Genomic DNA, 19979 nt, shown 5'->3' with positions numbered 1-19979 from the left:
GTGAAAAACATGGTATGCTGGAAGAAGCTTGCAAATCTCTCTTGGGTTTTAGATATATTTTTAAATGCTATGTGCAAAATTACTTCAACAACAATGACATGATTCTTAAATGTTTATATTTGATGTTTAAAGCTGAGTCTTATTAAAATTTATAATGCCCAATGAATTAAAATGTTTTAAAGAAAAATAAGCATGTATTCAATTCTGAAATGACAAAACTTTAAGTTTGTAGCTTTTTAGTGAAGTAGCTGAAAAACGTGTTAAGCATTGCACAAGCTAAATATTTGTGGAGAGCTGTTTTTTTTGTAAGGCTGATGAACTTCTAATGAAAGATAAGGTTGGAAGACAGAAAAGTCATACAATTGTGTGCAGTATTTTGTAACCATTTATTAAAACGCTTGGGACATAAGATCCATTCCCACTGCTTAACAAGGATCACTTCATTGGCTCTGAAAGGATAATGGGAGGTACTTTGGCAAGTGAATCACTGAGCAGTAAAAAAAAATCCTTAAAATATTAATGTGTTTCTCTGAAAGTCTCAAGTCTCTTCTAGTTGTATGCTACTGAAGCAACATTTTAAGAGACGACTTTCATTTCTTTTGATTTGACAAGTCTGGCTATGTTAAACAATTCTCAAGTTATTAGAAGACTAGTAATAGCTTCCTAGAGATACCAGTCTATTTACATAGGAAGAACTAAGTGAAATCTATTTTATTACCTCACTCAGCATTATAATGCAAGCTTTATTTGAGTTTAATGTTAATTCTTTCTGTCCAGACTGAAAAAAAGATGAGTGTTTGTGAAGGCTTTAGTAAACACTGCAGTTTATTTACTTTTTAATAAATTTTGTATTTGGTAAAATACAAAATTTATTAAAAAACATTTTTTAAAATTATACTTAATGGTATATCTCATTACTTATAGTTTCAATAATTAAAATAATGAAAACTGTTAAACACCCATACTTACAACTGATAAAGAATGGTGGTTTTCCCTGCATTATCCAGTCCCACTATAATTACTTTGTGTTCTACAAAAAGAAAGCAAATCATAAACATTTAACACTGTGGCATACTATAATTACATGCTTTCAACAATGATTATTAGTTAGCGCTCTAATGAGAATCATTCACTGAATATTTATTATTGGACTGTTAAATACAGAAAGAATACCTTATTTATGATGTTAAGACTATTTCCTTCAGCAAGACTATCTGATATGATGTTCTCTAGCTAGCTACCTTGTAAAAGAATGTAGGAGATGGTTAAGAGGGGAACACAAGAGAACTTGGTCACATATTTAATGAGGGGGGAGGGGAGATACAAATATCAAACTTAACAAGATGACATGATTTAAAACATAAGTTTAAACAAGTCTATCTTACACACCTGCTTGCCTTCTCTACTAATGAAGTAACTTATCAAATTGTTTTTACAACTCTTAAACGTTTTCCCACCTACATGTACCAAGATACTTTTCTTCCTTTCACTGAAATCTAAGATAAGATCTGCATCTGAAATTCTTCCCTGTGTAAAAGAAGCACATACTCTCAACCAGGTTTTCTTTCCTTATGTTAATGTACAGATACATAAACACTACTTAGTTGTCAGTGCTTTTTCAATCTCGATTATATAATTCTTTTCAGCAGATACTGTTTCTGCTCTTGGTATAACAAAAACCCCTTCACTCCACTCCTCCTCCTGGTGCCATGTGCTTAAACAGTCACTTCTTCCACAGGTGTTTTTTAAAGACCTTCCAACTATTCTGTTGAATGCGAGACATCCTGAAACCTCCTTTGAATGTAGTAAACACTCCCGATACCTCTTTTTCTAAGATGCTTAACTTACACAGACTTCTGCCTTCTCTGGGGCAGACTCCTTAAAAACCTACTGACGAACCACAACAGGGCATGTAAGGAATTTGCCACAAGAACAACATTATCGACTGATTTGTAGCCAATAATTTGACACATTTCATATTGGAACCCTGTCCCTCTGGATAACCTGTGATGAATGCCAAAATTCTGCTAATCAAAATCAGGATATATTCCTACCCTAAAGTCTTATTACATCAGCTAAAAAAGAAGGGCCATAACTAATCAAGTTCATTTTTTACCAAGTTGTTTTTACACCTGTAAGTTTTCCCACCTACATTTACCAACAGTTTTTGAGATGACAAACCATCTTTAAATCTTCTAATGACGTGCATGCTGTTGCCACTGCCTATAACACTGCAGGACAAATAGACCTGGTCCTCTGAGAGGGTCACTCTTACTACAGAAAAGAGCTGCTTTGTAAAAAACAAAACTTGTTTGCTTATTAATTTTATAATTCTCCTCCTTTGGCTATTTTGGCTCATATTCCCTGATTTCTAATGGAACGAATCTTGAAGTGTTTCCGTTTATTCTCCCTTACTACACTACAAGGAAAGTGCTCCTACCAGTGGAGGAATAAAGACACTGTTTGACTTTAGGCATCCTGAATTTTAGGTTAATAACTCTTCACAACTGAAAACTCCAACTGCCCAGCATCTAGAGATCATGGGTTCCCTGCTTGAGAAGGAACTCCTCGGGAGTCTAAAGATAAGCTATACTTGGACACAGCTCCTCATGCTGGGAGAAGGGAAAAGGACAATACCAGATGGCTCACTGCTTAGGCAACTCAAACTGAGCACCCAAAGCCATTTTGAGGCAATCCTGCTCCTTGCTTCATATTTTGTATTATTATTATGATCACAGTATTGTAGGCTTGTGACAGTAAAATTAATAAATAACTTATAATTTTGAGAAGTTGATCGCCAATTTGACCTAAGTAGGGGTTACAAATCCTGAAGTTGAACAGGGTATGAATTTCACTAAAATTGCATAAGGTTTCAATGTTTGATTAACTTTAGATCATTTTCAGATTCCCTTCCCAACTTCCCTCATTGATGTGGAATTTCAGCAATTAAGACAAAACATAACTATGTCTTATGATGGAGGTATGTACATACACTCTTCAGGTAAGCTGAGGAATATATTGATAGTAAAATTACCATCAACCTGATTCTGTATAACAAAAACATCATCAATAAAAAAGGAAAAGCTAAATGCTTTTAAGAAGCATGAAAAAACTCTAAGTTTATTATTTTTTTCCAGCATATTTTTTTTATTTTTTAGGTGAAAGCTTACAGAGCAAATTAGTTTCTCATTCATAAGTTTGTACATGAAGTGTTCCATGATACTGGTTTCACTCCTCACAATGTGTCAGCACTCTCCCCATTTCTGTCCTGAGTTCCCTTTCTTTCTGAGTTTATACCCATTCCTGCCTTCTCATTTTTGCTTTTGGGCAAATGTTGCTCTTTTGATCTCGTATAATTGGTTGTTCTAAGGAGCATGTTCCCCTCAGGTGTTATTGTTTATTTTATGGGCCTGTCAACGGTTTGGCTGAAAGGTGGTCACTGGGAATGGCTTCAGTTCCAGTCCAGAAGGGTGTCTTAGGGCCACAGTTTCAGGGGTTCCTCCGGTCTCTGTCAGACCTGTAAGTCTGGCCTTTTTTGTGAAGTTGATTTTTTGTTCTACAATTTTTTCTCCTGCTCTGTCTGTGATCTGGGTCTATTTTTAATCTTTTCTTTGAAATATCTCTTTAACATCATCTATACAGTAAGACTGAAAATTATTTCAAAGGTCATCTACTAAAACATCAAATACTAAAAAAAGCTGTTTGTACTGTCCCATGCTGTAATTCTTCCTTCAACTGCCTTCACTGTAGTTAGCTGCTACATGAATGAAATGAATGCCCAGAGAGAGCATCTTCAGAGTTTGGGGATGGAATGCATTTCACTCATCTTTATTAGTAAGTGGTTCATCACTCCTTTATCCTTCAAATTTTATGTGTAACTACTATATTATAATCTAATATAAAAATCGATGTCTAAGGAAGAAACTGAATTCAGTTTGTATGTCAATACCAAGAACTTTAGTTCACAAATGTTAGTAAAGTTTTTACCCATTCAAGGAACAATGAAAAACAGAAAAAATGACAAACACACACGCTTCTTATTGAAAGCAGAAAACTGAATTAACATGTTGTTTTAATGCCCACAGATGGTGTCCAAATTAATAAACAACAAAGCTACTCAAAGGTATTATGGAATTCACAGTGATTTATCAAATTTTCCCATCAATAGATACCAAAAGCACAACTTACTATCATGTAATATTGCTCGATGTTAAAAGAAGCCCTCATGCTTGAGAAGCATGACTTAGGGTACTTGTTCTATGCTGCTGTCTTTTTGGTTGGCATAATCAACAGGTCATACAAAGCTCTTATTTTTTGTAATGAAACACCACAAACACACACACAACTAAACAATGTAGTAACTGTAGAAGGGATTTTCTTTGACAGCATCGCCTTGATATAATTTCCTTCATGTACCACGGCTAACTAAAGTAGATGTAGAATGATGCTTATAATTTGTACTATTTGTATTATACAGCAATAACTTTTATTATTTGCTTACCTAATAGGTTAAAAAGAAAATTTCAAAATATATCATTTGTAGTTTAAGTCTGTCTCACTTAAAAGTGATGAGATCTGTTCCAAAGATCAAATTTTGAATTGCTGCCAATCAGACTACATTAGACATTTAACATCGTTTTTACTTACCGAGTAGGGAGTATATGTTTCTATTCCACTGAAATGTCTAAAGTTATAAAGAAAAATGGAAACCCTAGTGGCATAGTGGTTAAGAGCTACGGCTGCTAACCAAAAGGTCGGCAGTTCGAATCCACCAGGCGCTCCTTGGAAACCCTATGGGACAATTCTACTGTGTCCTATAGGGTCACTATGAGTTGGAATCGACTTGACGGCAACAGGTTTTTTGGTTTGGTAAGGAAAAAAGTATACAATTGCGTATCTTCAACTGATTTTCAATGTATATAGGTAAGTATACCTTCTTTACTTCTAACTCCTCAAACCATCTTACATAAAAACTATATGTTTAGTTGATGGACTGAAACACGGTCAGTTCTCAATTAGGCTGACTTAAGCAGGGAAAATTATGCATAATACTAAATACTTTATTTAGAATAAATTCTGAAAATATAATCATAGCAAATTTACTTTCTTGTTTTTCGGAGACATTATTTATATCAGCTTGCTGTCACAGAGTATAAGCTACCCGTGCTTTAGGGTAGAAAAGTTTTTGTGGATAGCCAAATAATTTTGTGTTAAGACATTACCATAAGTATTAGAGTTAAAGTCAATCAGTATGTTTTAAAAATGTTTGTGCATACCAGGAGACAGTCACCTTGGGCATTATATTACACTAGAAATCTCTTTTATGAGACCAAGCTGCTTCTGTTTCCTCAACAAAAGGCTCAGAAAGATAAGGGTTTCCTGTATAACTTATCTATATCTCTCCGAGCCCATACAATACGTTTATTTATACTAAATGAGGTAATGGCAGAGAAGGTAGCAAGGCAGTGTTTGCTGTTGTTAGGTGCAATGATGAGTCAATTTCTGACTCATAGTAGCCCCATGTGACTTAGCAGAACTGCCCCACAGAGTTTCCTTGGCAGTTCGATGGTAAAGCGCTCAGCTGCTAAAGGAAAGGTTGGTGGTTTGAACCTACCAGTGGCTCCACGGGAGGCAAGGCCTGGTGATCTATTCCCATAAAGATTACAGCCCAGTAAACTCTATGGGGTGGCTCTTCTGTGTTCTATAGGGTTACTATATATTTTGTTACATTATATTTCTCTGAAAATTGATAACTGTACTATGTGATTAACCAAACTGCCCCAGGGGGCAGTTCTATTCTGTTCTATAGGGTCATTAAGGGCACACAACAACAAATCTTTATGGAGCCAGGTAGCCAGGGAATTTTTCCCATGGAGCAGCTGGGTGGGTTGGAACAGCCAACTTTTTTGGTTAGCAGGCAAGCACTTAACCTGTTGTACCACAAGGGGTCCCCTTTAGAAAGACCGTATTTTTTAATTTCTCAACTATGTTATTTTAAATTTTTAAAAATGCTTGAGGGTATAACATCATTATAAATACTCAAAATATGTAGTTTGTCTTCAAAAAGCTTAGAAAAAAATGTGTTCTATATCCTAGCTTCTCTTCAGTTTAGTAAATATAAAAAATATATACTTTCATTATTATTATTATTGTTTTTTTAAGTTTGGCTAATGAGCCTCCCAGTGTGATGTCTTTTCCAACATTTGGGGCAAAACTGAGTCATAATCTTATAACGATAAGAAAGAACAGTTTATCACATAAAGGAAAACCAACCTTATAATAAACAAGATGACTAAATACATAGAGAGCAAGATGATCCAAGAGCATAAGCAGGTAGAACATTCTGAAGTCACAGGCCAGGATGAGGTTAAGTGCCTAAGGAGAGACCAAAGAGCCTTACTGTTCCCCAACTGACTAAACAGAAGCAATGATAAGAAAGGCTTCAAAAAAAAAAAAAAAAAAAATACTGAATTTGAGCTAACATATTTAGCTCGCTAGGGAATTAAAAGGAGCCCTGGTGGTGCAGTGGTTAAGCCCTCTGCTGCTAACCAATATGTCGGCATTTTGTACCCACCAGCTGCTCCAAGGAAGAAGACCTGTCAATCTGCTCCCATAAAGGTTACAGCCTAGGAAACCCTTTAGGGTAGCTAGCTCTACTCTGTCCTATAGGGCTACTATGAGTTGGAATTGGGTTTGGTTTATCAGGGTTTAGGGAATTAAAATGCTGTCCAAGAGAAGGTTACAATCTGGAAGGCAAATGTTAAGGTGCACAAACACCTAATCCATGGTTTTCAAATTTGACTATGACCACAGTAAGAAATACATTTTATTTCATGACTCAGGACATACATAACCGAAACAAAAGTTTCACAAAACAATACTTACCTTTACTAAGATACATTCTGATACTACTATTTTAGAATGCTCATTCCTTTCTAAGTGCTGGTCCTCATTCAATAAATTGGCTACCTAACTTACTAATGGGTTATACTTGGGAATTTGGAAAAAAAAAAAACTGATCTGAGAAACTCAAGCTAAAAAAATGGCCTTAGTGAAATGGGGTAAGTACAAAAATGTGACAAATTTACAAATTCAAGAAGGTCAGAAAAACTTCAAACAGGATAAATACAACGAAAAGCAAAGGCTAGGTGCATCATGATCAAATGGCTGAAGACCGAAGACAAAGGGAACATCTTGATGGCTAGGCAGAGGAAAATGACATATTACATAAAGGCAGATATAGGTAGACCAATATGTTTTTGGGCACTTGGAATCTCAAAAAGTTTAAGATTCACCACTTATGAACTCCTTCTTAAGAAATTTCTGAAGGATGTGCCTCATCAAAATAAAAGTAAAGCAAGGATAAGATATATATTTTAATAGAACAGAAAAGCAAAGGAAATTCCTGGAATGATAGCAAGAGAAGTCCCGGAACAGCTATGCATCAGGTATCAAGGGAATTAAGTCCAATTTGGAGCAAGATGGAGGGCTGAAGGGGTAGGAAGGAATAAGAGATCATCTGACAGGTGTGATGTGTGAAAAATTGTACTGAGGGGATTTTGGATAGCGTGAAAAGATGTAACCAAATGTGTATACGCACACACACACACAGAAACTAAAGCAATGTGAAGATCTTGTAATTATTTACTCTAAAGAAAAAAAGTCATAGAAAAACAGGAAATGTAATCATAGCAGCTTATGGTTCTGCAGTAACAAAATCTCATAGTTACAATAATGAAAATAAAGAACGCAGTGGTTTTGGAAACCGTGGCGGCATAGTGGTTGAGAGCTACAGCTGCTAACCAAAAGGTCAGCAGTTCAAATACAGCATGTGCTCCTTGGAAACCCCATGAGGCATTTCTACTCTGTCCTTTAGGGTCACTACAAGTCAGAATCGACTCGACGGCAATGGGTTTGGGTTTTTTTTTTTTTTTTTTTTGGTAGTGGTGATGAGGGACGAAAAACTGGCGTACAAGCACTAATTTCTCTTCTCCCACAAGACAAATAGTGTTTAAAATTTCCATGTATGCACACTATTTAGACATACAGAAGTATACACTGGGAAAAAACATTAAGCAAAAAATAGTGAAGTATACACTAGAAAAATCATTAAGGAAATCTTTAAAAGAGATTTGATTGCTACACATCATTTTAAGGCTTTAACACTATTTGACTTTTTAAAAATATTATGTATATGTTACCTTAACATAAAACTTTATCTGGAAAAAAAGAGCATCTACGATGTGCCAAGCATTGGGAAAACCAATAAACAAGATCCACTGCTATCGAGTTGACTCCGACTCATGGTGACTCCATGATTTACAGAGCAGAGCTGATCCACTGTGTGTTATCTTACAGAAGTAGACTGCCAGTCCTTTTTTCTGTGGTGCTGCTGGGTGAGTTGGGACCACCAACCTTCAGGTTAGTTAGTAGGCCCGAGGAAACCTTTCAGACCACCCAGGGGCCTAAGCATTGGGAATACCATAGTAAATAAGACCAAGTCCATCCTTTCCCAAGTTTACTTCCATTGAAAGTAACAGACAACAAACAAGTAAACAGGTAAATTTACCTGATTACAGGTAATGATAAAACTGAGAAAAACAGAGCATGACAACTTGGAGCATGAAGGCTGGGGTGGTGTTATGAACTCTATCCCTGAAAATGTGTTGGAATCTTAACCCCTAGACCTGTTGATGCATTCCCATTTGAGAACAGGGTTTTCTTTGCTATGTTTTGTATCTCAAAAGTTATATAAAGGAGCAGATTAGGTAGAGAGCACAAACTGGGGAAGACAGAAGCACTTGTGAGAATCACCAAGGAACCTAAGAATGCTGGGGTTACAGAAGCTAAGACAAGGATCTCAGAGAAGGACAGAGACACAGAAGGAGCTTCCCCCTAGTGCCCCTGCCTTGAATTTGGACTCCTAGCCTCCTAAACTGTGCGAAAATAAACTTATTTAAAGCCACCCACTTGTGTTATTTCTGTTACAGCAGCACTAGGAAACTAAGACAGGTGGGAAGAGGGCTGTTTTAGATAGAGTAATAAGGGGAAGGCCTCTCTGAAGAGTGACACTTGAGCAGAAATCTGAATTAAGGGACTTAACCACGTGAACAATGTTCAGATAATAGGGAGCAGATGTAAAGACACTAAGATGATAAGCTTTAATTTGGTGTGTTCAAAAATCAGCAAAAAGGCCAGAATAAGAGCAGAATAAGCTAAAGGCAGAAAAGTGAGATACAAAGTCTGAGCAGTCGTAAGTGAATAATAACAACAAACCCATTAAAAAAAAAAAAAAGAGACCAGTGCTCAACTGATGACATGAAATCGTCATGAGACAAAAATGACTAGATAATTAAAAAGTCATGTTAGTTTTGAAAATGAACCACAATTAAAACGATTTCTTTCGTCAGTCGTTAATTTTTGTAACACAAGAAATAACTGATAATCACAACAGAGAAAAGACCAACGTACATAAAGTTAAAAAAAGAAATTTAACAAAGGAAAAGAAATGCTCAACTTTTAAGGTCAGTTTAAAGATACTGATCACACACACACACACTCCATTCCTGTTATTCAAAGTAGTTATGTTCCCTAAAGTAGCCTGCACACCGAATTAGTGAATACTAAGCCATCATTCATTGCTTCTCAGGGAAATGCAAGGTTAGGTTTCAGTTAGCTAATCAATACATAACCTTCTTTTGCGTGTGCTTCTTTTTAAAGACAACATACTTAATACATACTTTTACAAATAATTATACACAGTATAGTCATGCATCAGGTTTCATTTGCTACATTTGGTTACATCTACTACGTCCCATTCTCTGATGGGGATTTCTGAGCTCTGTTATAACCTTAGAGGTACATGCAGTTAGATGTTGCCTGAAAGGACGTTATACAGCACATGACTGTATCTCTTCGTAACAAAACACCAGCTGAGAAGGGTTTAACATTTTCCTGACTCTGGGTAATGTGACCATAAATTTCTTTGGCTTTCAGTCTTAAAACAATGCGGTCTACTATATTTATTTTCCCATCGGCTGTCATTTCACGAATCAACAAATTTAGCAGTTTCTCCCTCTTTTCCACAGCTTCATCATGCAGTATAGATGCTACTTCAGCAGCTTCCAGAGCGGCTTCATGTAAAGATAAGTGAAATTCTTCTTCTTTTTCTGGATGTACCATATTGTGGATTAACATTAAACTCAGGGCCAAGAGTCTTGTAACTCATGCCTGAATGACCCTTATTTAACATGTGTTTTCTCAGTAAGGCACATTACAGGTTTATTGCCCTGAGCAACACTAGACGCCACTTCAGCACCACGAAACGGGGGCCGCTTTCAACAGCAAAATCACTAACAAAAAGCAAAAAAAATCACAAATGTGGCATTAAATAGAAAGTGAAAAGAACACTGGTTCACAGTATGAGAGCTGAAATAAAAAGGCAGAGTTCTTCACCCTGTTCCACCTCAGCTGGAACCACGAGCTGTTGAGCGACTCAAATTTTTCGTCCCTCTGTGCGTGTCTGCCAACTAAGAAACCTTCCTGAATGCTGATTTTGGGGTTACAAATAAATTTTACTGAGAGGTGAATTTGCAAATACGGAATTCATGAATAATGAGGATCAACTGTGTGTGTACATACACACGCAAACACAGTGATGTCTGTAAAAGGAATCAGATTTTGAAATTATTTCCTTCAAAAGTTAAGTGTGTCAATGTAATCAGTCTCCTATCTTAAACAATAAAAACTCGAAGGGATTGATTATATATTTTTAAATTGCTTTATTTGGACAATACATCCTTTAGCATACTTATTCCCCAAAAGGCATCTAACTTTATGAGAAGATGCTTGAGGCCCTAAAATGCTGCAGGAAAAAAGATGAGAGTGGGGCAAATACTGGAATAAAGATTAGAGAAAGGAGTACATTAGTCAATTAGTGGCTCTCACCCTGGTGGCACAGTGGTTAAGAGCTATAGCTGCTAACCAAAAGATCAGCAGTTCGAATCCAGCAGGTGCTCCTTGGAAACCCTATGGCATGGTTCTACCCTGTCCTATAGGGCTGGAATCGACTCGACGACAATGGGTTATTTGTTGTGTTGGTACTAGTGCTGGCTGCACATTCGAATCACCTTGGCCCTAACACCCAGGCCACGTCGGCACATTCTGATTTAACTGATCTGAGGTGGGGCCTGGGTCATTTTATTCTTATACAACCAGTATTTAGTGACTGCGTGTCTCTGGACTAGATGTGTATTTGTTGTTAGGTGCTGTTAAGTTGATTCTGACTCGTGGTGACCCTATAGAACAGAACTGCCCCATAGGGTTTTTAAGGCTGGAATCTTTACGGAAGCAGACTGCCATATCTTTCTCCCGTGGAGTGGCTGGTGGGTTAGAACTACTGACCTTTCACTTAGCAGCAGAGTGCTTAACCGCTGCACCACCAGGGTTCCTTAGATGTATACAGCGGGGGAAAAAAAGGAAGAGACTGGCTGTCTTAGTTATCTAGTGCTGCTGTAACAGAAATACCACAAATGGATGGCTTTACCAAACAGAAATTTATATTCTCACAGTTTAGGAGGCTAGAAGTCCGAATTCAGGGTGCCAGCTCTAGGGGAAGGCTCTCTCTCTCTGTCTACCCTGGGGAAGATCCTTGTCTCAGCTTCTGTACCCCAGCATTCTCAGGTTCCTTGATGATTCTCACATGTGCTTCCATCTCCCCCAGTTTGTGCTCTATTGCCTCTCTGCCTAATCTGCTCTTTTATATCTCAAAATTCAGGCTCTAGGAGAAGGCTTTCCCTCTGTGTTGGCTCTCAGGGAAGATTCTTGTCTCTTGGAGCTTCTGCTCCTACCTAGGTGATCTTCATGTGGCTTGCGATCTCTTTTCCCCATCTTTGCTTCTACCTTGTGTTTAATCTCTTTTACATCTCAAAAGAGATTGACTTAAGATACATTATACATTAATCCTGCCTCATTAATATAATAGACAGCCCATTCAAAAATGGGATTATAACCACAAGCATTAAAAAAAAAAAAGAACCCAAAAAACCCCTGTTGCTTTTGAGTCATTCCAACTCATAAGGACCCTAGAGGACAGAGCAGAACTGCTCCACAGGGTTTTCAAGGAGTGGCTGGAGAAACTGAACTGCCAACCTTTTGGTCAGCAGCAGAGCTCTCAATCACTGTGCTGATTTAAAACACGTATTTTTGAGGGACACAATCCAAATTAACACTGGCAGTTAATTTTGTAGATATAGGAATAAGACAGGGATCTGATCACATTATTCTGCTGCTTAAAAAAAAAAAAAACCCACAAACATACACACAGTAACAAAATTCTTCAATGATTCTCACAACTTGCTCCACATGGTTTAAACGTCTTATGGGACATATAAGAACCTCTGTGATCTGGCTTCCCTGGCCCTCTCTCTAACCCCTTCTTCCCTAACTCCTCTACAAGTGAACTAAGATACAGCCAAACTAAACTCCTTTCAGCTTTCTAAAATGTACTGAGCAATTTCATTACTCTCCTCTTTGGACATTATTGTTCTTTTTGTTTAGGATAACAGGCCCCTTCTACTTACTCTGCCTAGCAAATTCATAGTCATCATTAAAGTCCAAGGACACCTTTTTCTGCACAGTCTTCTTGGAACCACCTGAGAAAAATTCATCATTCTTTCTTGATGCCATGACTACATTTTTTATAGATACATGCTAAATAATTCACTACACTGCACTGCATTTTTTTTTCCCCCCGTATCTGTCTTATTTACTAACCTTTGAGAGAGCAAGTAAGGCATATATCATTTTTGTTTTAAATCTCTGTATCTCTTATGCTTAACTCTGAAGACTGGCTTATGGCCTGTGAGTAAATGTTAGTTACATAAATGCGAATAAAATGACAAAATAACCCCTAGTTCTACATTTTCAACCACAAAGCTAAAGGGAAAAAAAAAAAAAACTCTAAGTAGAAATTGTCATTTAGGAGACCTGAACAATTACGTGAGTATTAAAAGTGGGCCACGAATGCCTTTCATCATCTCCTAAATTTTCCCTTTTCACCTTTCATTCCCTTCTAGTCAGATTAAAGAAGCCTCAAAAGGATGATAAACAGCAGGGATAAACAGGGAGCTGAGAAAAGGGAACAGGACAGGGTACACAGGGAGATTCCACTACTCTGGTAATATTTTAGGCTAGGGAAAGATAAACAGGTGACCTTTGAATTATCTTTATACCTTTTAGCATGTCTTAAAATACTGATTTATGTAGCAATTTACGTAACACGGATTAAAAAAGTATAAACTGCTGAAAAATAATGTGTTAAATTTGGGAATAACATCCATAAAGCGGGTAAACTGTGCCCATGCCCACTCTTCAAAATCACTTGAAAAACTGGCATCTATCCATGGTAACTGCATATATACACACATACATTAATGTCTGTGCATGTATAAATGTACGTGTGTGCACTTACTTATTTATAACTTCGAAAAACACTACTGTTCTTACAGTAATCAACAGAACAAATACACTAAAGCCATGTTATCCTCTTCGAGATTTTTTAAGTCTAACAAAATGGTACCCACAACAGTAGTAACAAATTGACATTATCATAAACATGTATTTATAAATTAAGTCCGGGTCTTAAATGCAAAATGTAGCTAGTTGAATTAAAAAAAAAAAAAAAAAAAGATTTCAACTACCAAGAAAACATTCTGTCAAAATAGTGCCTAAAACTTTACCTACTATCAGTCGTTTCTTTTTTTTTTTTTCCAGTCTAGTTTTTTGTCTCTTCAAAAGATACCACATCTTCTCCCTGACTCGGAACAGGTTTTGCAACTTCTTGTCCCTTTGGACTTGCTACTTGTAGGTGTCTCAGTAATCTGCTGTAGCCTAATTACGGACACGTAATATCCGACACAGAGCTGAAACCATTTAGTTTTCTAACATCCAAGAAGGCAATGAAGGATTTAGAAGGAAGATTTCTGGATACCTGTGTATCTGAACAAAACAACGCATTCCCAAGTACTAGAGAACGTGCGAAAACAAGAGAACACGAAATCAAAGAGATCGTGAAGGCGCAAAGGCTTAGAAGGCAGAGCGGAAAACGAAGCAACACTAGTTAAGAAAGTTGATAGGTTCCTGGGCCGACACTTATCCCAGGGCAAGACACGAACAAAAGATGCTTAATTAAAGACGCAAAAGGCCCTCGAAAATGCCTCTAAGAGCTTTTCCGCTTGGCTTCGCCAAAATCCAAAATTTCCTAGTCCGGGCGCCTCACTTTCCCCACACATCACGTCTCTCCTGCCTATTCTCGAACTCTAAGACAGTTTCTACCGACCCCTTTGACTAGGTCACTTCTCTGCGTCTCAGAATGCTTCTGTCCACCGACAGCCCTGCCTCCGGCTGTTCCCATTCGTGGCCAGACCCGCTTGCTCGGGTTCCAGCCGCTGCGCAGCTCCATTCTTCTCACCTTGGTTACAGAAGAGGCTCCACAGTTTAGCGAAGATCAGCCCCATCATGAGCACCTGGGCGGGCCGCGGGGTCCCTCAGCAGCAGGTGCCGCTGTGCCGCGCGGCCCCCACCGCGGCGCTAGCTGTGAGGAACCGAGGGAGAGCCGACTGAGAATCCCGATACGCGAGGCACTGGCCGGTCCAGACGCCTCGACGAACCACTTTACTACCCGTCGGAAGGCGCCGCGCCGAGTCCCTACCGGATAGCCCTTTGTTCTGAAACCGCTGAACCTAACGCCGACCCGTAGTCCCGTCGGTCTGAACCCACCTACCCACCAGAGCAGCAACCAGGCCCAAGCCACGCCCCCGCTCCGCCTCCCGCCCAGATCCCAGGACCACCCATCGCCGGAAGAACGGCTCATTACGTCGACGCGCTTACGTCCGCCCACGCTTTCGACGTGGCGCTTGCTTTGGTTTCACTTCCGGCGGGCGGGCTCCACGTTGGCTGGAGTCTGGACGGTTGGTGTGCGGGTGGAGTTGGGGAGTTGAGCCTTAGTAAGTCGTTCTGGTTATGTTATCGTTCAGACGACTTTGCAGGTGCCACTTTTTTGAGTTCGGTGTCTGGCAAGTGCCTTCCTGGCATCTAAGGGCGGGGAAAGACCGTAATTTAACTTAGCAATCACTGCACCTTTTTGCTGCAGAGAAGCGAGTAATGTTTCACAATTTACCTGTTACCTCGTATAGGCAGGCAGCTTTGGGGTTCTGCCGTCATTTTTCATTCTGAATATAATTGGTTGGGAGACGAGCATGGTATGTCTACAGCCACAAAGTTCAGTTATGAGATTAACTTAAAAAAAAAAAAAAAGCCCCAAACCGTTACCATTAAGTCGATTCCGACTCATAGCGACCCTGTAGATCAAGGCGCCAAGATTTTTGCCAAGCATTGCGTTTGTCCGTGGATCCCAAATACGCGTATATTTAAGCCAGTTTTCCACATCATTGTTTCAATTTCATTTTCGTTTCCATGGTTATGTTCTAACAAAATGAAAAGCTTCAAAGCCTGGGATGAAAGGAAACAGAGTGCCCTTGAAGCCAGTTTAATTGAAGAAGCCAGCTTAACTAAAAAGACTAAAGACTATAGTCAGGCGGTAGGATTTTACCCTGGCAGCGTGGCCTTTTAACTTACCCAAATGTCTATTTCACTAACTGTACGAAGAGTTGTGTATGACTTATGATGTCCTACCAATGTTGTGGTTCGAAGACCCTTCAAGACTTAGATGTGAGATAATTTGCTGCAATTTTCTGATATTAAAGGCAAGTTTTAACCTCCGATATAAAGGAAAAGGAGCCCTGGTGGCGTAGCGGTAATACAAAAGTAATTTAATATCCTTGTCTGAAGGGAGAGTATGTTGGTAACTCTGATGAAGTTATTTATATTCATAAAGAAAAGCCATATTCTGTGTTTCAAAACATCTACCCGTTTAAAATACCCTTAATTCTGTGACTTAGGTCATAATTCTGTACTTAGCCCTCAAAATGACCAGCTTTCTCACATGTGATACATGCTTTTTCCTGATAGATGGCTCAAACCATTCATGAACACATGTAATCCTCAGGGGCTCGGCTGATTCTGTCCTTCCTCAGTGAATGGTAAATTGTCCAATCACAGGTGAAATTTGAAGCTGATCCACTTTTCTGAATTTGCAGGTCCTCTCCCTGGACAAGTCCTCTAAAAAAGTAGTTTAGAAACGACTGTATCCTCCTTTGCTACAGTTCGAGTCCTTAGGGTGGTGGTACCTCTTACACAAATTTCCATGACACTTCATTTACACATCTGAAATCTTGATTCCTCTAGATAAAAACAAACAGAAGAGTTAAAAGACCAAACCCACTGCCATCCAGTCGATTCTGATTCCTATCCTAGTGGTCCCACAGGGTTTCCAAGGCCATAAATCTCTAAGGAAGCAGAATGCCACATCTATAGGTAAATTAACCCTTGACATATCAGAATCTGGGTCACTTTATTTTTTCTTACCTGAATGACTTTCCACTCTCCTATAGCCAGCCATTCATCCTACACATGGATAAAAACTACTAAATAACTTATTTTAGTTCTTGGTAAAACTATGAAAAAAAATTTTTTTTTAGGAAGACTAATCAAATTCCAGTTCTTGTACCTCAAGCAAATTACTTAAATTTTTTGGTACAGTTAGTTAACGGATAAGGGAATTGCTTAAGAAATTTGCTTGAGAAAACTGTACCAAAAAACTTAATTTGCTTGAGGTGCAATAACTGGAATTTGAAAGGTCATATTCTTAACCATTACAAAGATCTGGATCTCTGCTAAACTTCATACTCATAAATCATAACCATTTTCCTTTCCAGAACCTATGTAGTTTGTTCTTTACTAATCTCAGTCCAAGGAGCCCTGGTGGTGCAATGGCTAAAATGCTCAACTGCTTACTGAAAGGTGCACAGTTGGAACCCACCAGCTGCTCTGTGGGACAAAGATGTGGCAATCTGCTTATGTAAAAATTACAGCCCTGGGAACCCTATGGGGCAGTTTTACTCTGTCCTATAGAGTCACTAGAAACCCTGGAGGCATAGTGGTTAAGTGCTACGGCTCTTAACCAAAAGGTCAGCAGGTTAAATCCACCAGGAGCTTCTTGGAAACTATGGGGCAGTTCTACTGACCTACAGGGTCGCTATGAGTTGGAATCTATGCAATGGGTTTGGTTGATTTTTTAACCTTAGTCCTTAGATTCTTCATGTTTCAGATCTAATCGTGAGTTTCTTTAGGCAGTTTTGCCATTTGTAAGCAGGCTGAACAACGTAACTCGTATTTTTGAAAGCTGGGTTAATGGTGTTAATATCCATTAATACTCAGGTAAAACCGAAAACCAACAGATACATTCAGAGTTATAAGCCTGACGACCTCGGGCTTGGGAGGCTCTTAGCACAATCTTTCTGAGTTACAGGTGAGAAAATATATTCAGAGTAAGAGATGGAGTTTCACCTTAATTTTCCAAAACAAATCCTGAAAATTCTACTTTTTTATCAGTGTTTGGACAAGCTGGAGGTGTGAAAGTTCGATTTTCTAAATAAGGCAGGCAAGGATTTAAGCCTATTCACAACGTAAGTCAGATTTGTATGTATCATGAAATCACAGGGTGGCTGATAAGGTCTTTGGCCTCACAGGCTACTTACAAGTCACCAAGCATGACAGTAATTGGGTGACTCACCTTATTCAGGCCAGTAGTGTCTTCGACTCAACCCACACCATATCCCCATTTCCTTTTCACATCCTCTCCCTCCCCCCGCCCGCAAACTGCCTCTCTCTCCTGAAGGTCTCACTCATCTTCCGCCCTATGCTAGGAGCTTCCGCAGGTTTCGGAACCTCGGGAGACATGACGTCGTGGCGATTTCCGGCTACGGATTGGAGGGCCGGGACGGGGCGGGGATTTCCCGGGTACAGGCAGTGACGCGTACCGGAAGCAGCTTTCTGCCGAGAAGTTGGGGGCGCCGCTTTGGAAATTAGAACGGAAGGTTGAGTTCCTGAGAGAGCTAGTGCTGCCTTGGCTTTCAGTATACGCTCAGTTCTCTACGAATTCGCTGATAAAGCGTTTTCATTTGGTTCTTCCTTGCAACGTGAGTGGCGTTGCCTCACACTGATTTCCGTGAGCGACGATAAAAGAGGAAGAAGGACGGGTGCGGTGCAGGCGAGGAAGCAGCTTGTAAACTGGTTAAGGTCTAGAAAGCATGGATGTGCCCTCGCATTTCCAAATTTAACTCCGCAGGATCGGCACATTTTACTGGGCCTCTCTGGTCGTTCTGGCACTTTGTGGTTGGCCATTCGTTTGTCAAGACTCTGCTCGCTGTCGTTTGGAAAGAAAAAAACGCACCACTTTCCAGCATTTGTCTCGAAGGAAACTTAAACAATAGGAAAAATGCCTGTTTTCCCTAAAATATCTTTGAGACCTGAGGTTGAAAACTACCTCAAAGAGGGCTTTATGAATAAGGAGGTAGGTAGGTCATATAGTAAAGATGTTAGATGATTTGCAAAAATTCGAATAAACTCTCGAAAAGTGGAAAACAATCTAAAAGTAAATCTAATCTTTACAGCCGTTATTTCTTATCCTTTGTCTTTTGGAATGTAAAAAATACCATTATCTTTATTGTAGTCATGGAGCCAATTTCGGGATACGTCTGGGTGGGTTTGAACCACCAGCCTTTCGGTTAATACTCCAGCGCTTAACCGTTTGCACCATCTAGGAACTATTATTTATATACAGGTGTTACATTAATGCTTGCTGAGATAACACGTGAATGGGGTATAACTTTTAACGCTCAGGAACGAGAAAGAAGGGAAAAAACTGGTTACGTGTTGGCAATAGATATGGCACCAAACGGGTGCAAAGATAAACCAGAAAAGGTTCCAGTCTTCAAGAACTCAAGTTCAATAAAGAAGATACACAGGCTTAGATCTCTTGCCCTGGCACTCATGTGGATTGGATACTACATTTGTTGAGTGCCTCTTAAATGCTGTCAGTTTTGCTAAGTGATTTGCCGACCTTTACATTTTACAGTTCTTTGATAGAGGTTTTGTCCCCATCACTAACCCTTGTTTCCTATTCTATGAAATTGGGAGTGGTTAACCATACAAGGTTGTTTTAGGGTGTTAAACATGTGAAAGCACTGGCATGGTTCCTAGCTCATAGTAAATCTTTAACCGTGTTGATTCTGTTTGCAACCGGCCCAAGCCCGTTGCCGTTGAGTCGATTCCGGCTCAGGGTGACCCTAAAGGACAGAGTAGTACTAACCCCATAGGGTTTCCAAGGAACGCCTGGTGGATTAAAACTGCCCACCTTTTTTTGGTTAGTAGCCATAGCTCTTGATCACTGCTCCACGAGGGTTTCCCTGCTACTGGCAGTGCCCAGTGTGTATTGAAGTCTTCGGTGAACTTTGATTCTTTTCCATTGCAAAGCCTGTGTTCTTTCAGTTTTACCACGCTGCCTCTAGGCAACTTTATCCAAATTTTTGGTTTTCTATTACTCAAAATTGCTTAAACATTATTTTTGAAGATGTTACTGAAGCCATGACCTTTAGATTTGATTTTTTCATTTTATTTCCAAAGATTATGTTAAGGATCTAAATATATCTGAGGGAAGAAACTGGAAGAAAGAAAGTATCTCTTGGTTTCAAGAGACTTAAAGTATTAAGAGCATATTAAGAGCAATAGGACATTCAGCAATTTTTAAAATGATGAGCATGATTTTATAAAAGAAAATTCAAATACCTTTTTCTGACATTACCTCTGCCAACTATACGATTTGCGAAAAGAAAAGCCATCCCTTTGTAAAAGTTATCAAAGGGGAAGGAATATTTGGTTTTAATAAAATCAAACTGACTCTTGAGAAAGTACTAGTATTTGTAGGCAGGTGGATTAGTAGTATGGTGAGTGGTTCATGAAGATTCTGCTGGACAGGGTATTGTGAAAGATGAGAAAAATGGGGCACATATGTGTCTCTT

The 19979-nt window shown here is 39.0% G+C and overlaps 2 protein-coding genes across 3 annotated transcripts in view; one reads left to right on the top strand and one right to left on the bottom strand.

Moving 5' to 3' along the window:
• Positions 1–14796, bottom strand: part of ARL5B (ADP ribosylation factor like GTPase 5B) — a 31790-nt gene extending 16994 nt beyond the window's left edge. Inside the window, exons 1-2 of one of the 2 annotated variants that reach the window (XM_010590696.3) lie at positions 14471–14796; positions 970–1030 (exon numbers count right to left, since the gene is read on the bottom strand). In XM_010590696.3, the coding sequence (XP_010588998.1) occupies positions 970–1030; positions 14471–14519 (110 nt within the window). In that variant the 5' untranslated portion in view covers positions 14520–14796. Of the gene's footprint in view, positions 1–969; positions 1031–6273; positions 6376–14470 lie in introns of those variants that run through there. The other variant, XM_010590697.3, reaches the window with a different exon arrangement.
• Positions 14797–17980: 3184 nt separating this feature from the next.
• The window catches only part of NSUN6 (NOP2/Sun RNA methyltransferase 6), a 61065-nt gene continuing 59066 nt past the window's right edge, over positions 17981–19979 (top strand). The window contains exon 1 of the mRNA XM_003410559.4: positions 17981–18472. Coding sequence (XP_003410607.1) covers positions 18398–18472 — 75 coding nt within the window. The 5' untranslated portion in view covers positions 17981–18397. The remainder of the gene's footprint in view (positions 18473–19979) is intronic.

This window comes from Loxodonta africana, chromosome 4, assembly GCF_030014295.1.
Source record: "Loxodonta africana isolate mLoxAfr1 chromosome 4, mLoxAfr1.hap2, whole genome shotgun sequence".
NCBI classification, from domain to species: Eukaryota; Metazoa; Chordata; class Mammalia; order Proboscidea; family Elephantidae; genus Loxodonta; species Loxodonta africana.
This window is presented reverse-complemented; position numbering and strand designations above follow the sequence as displayed.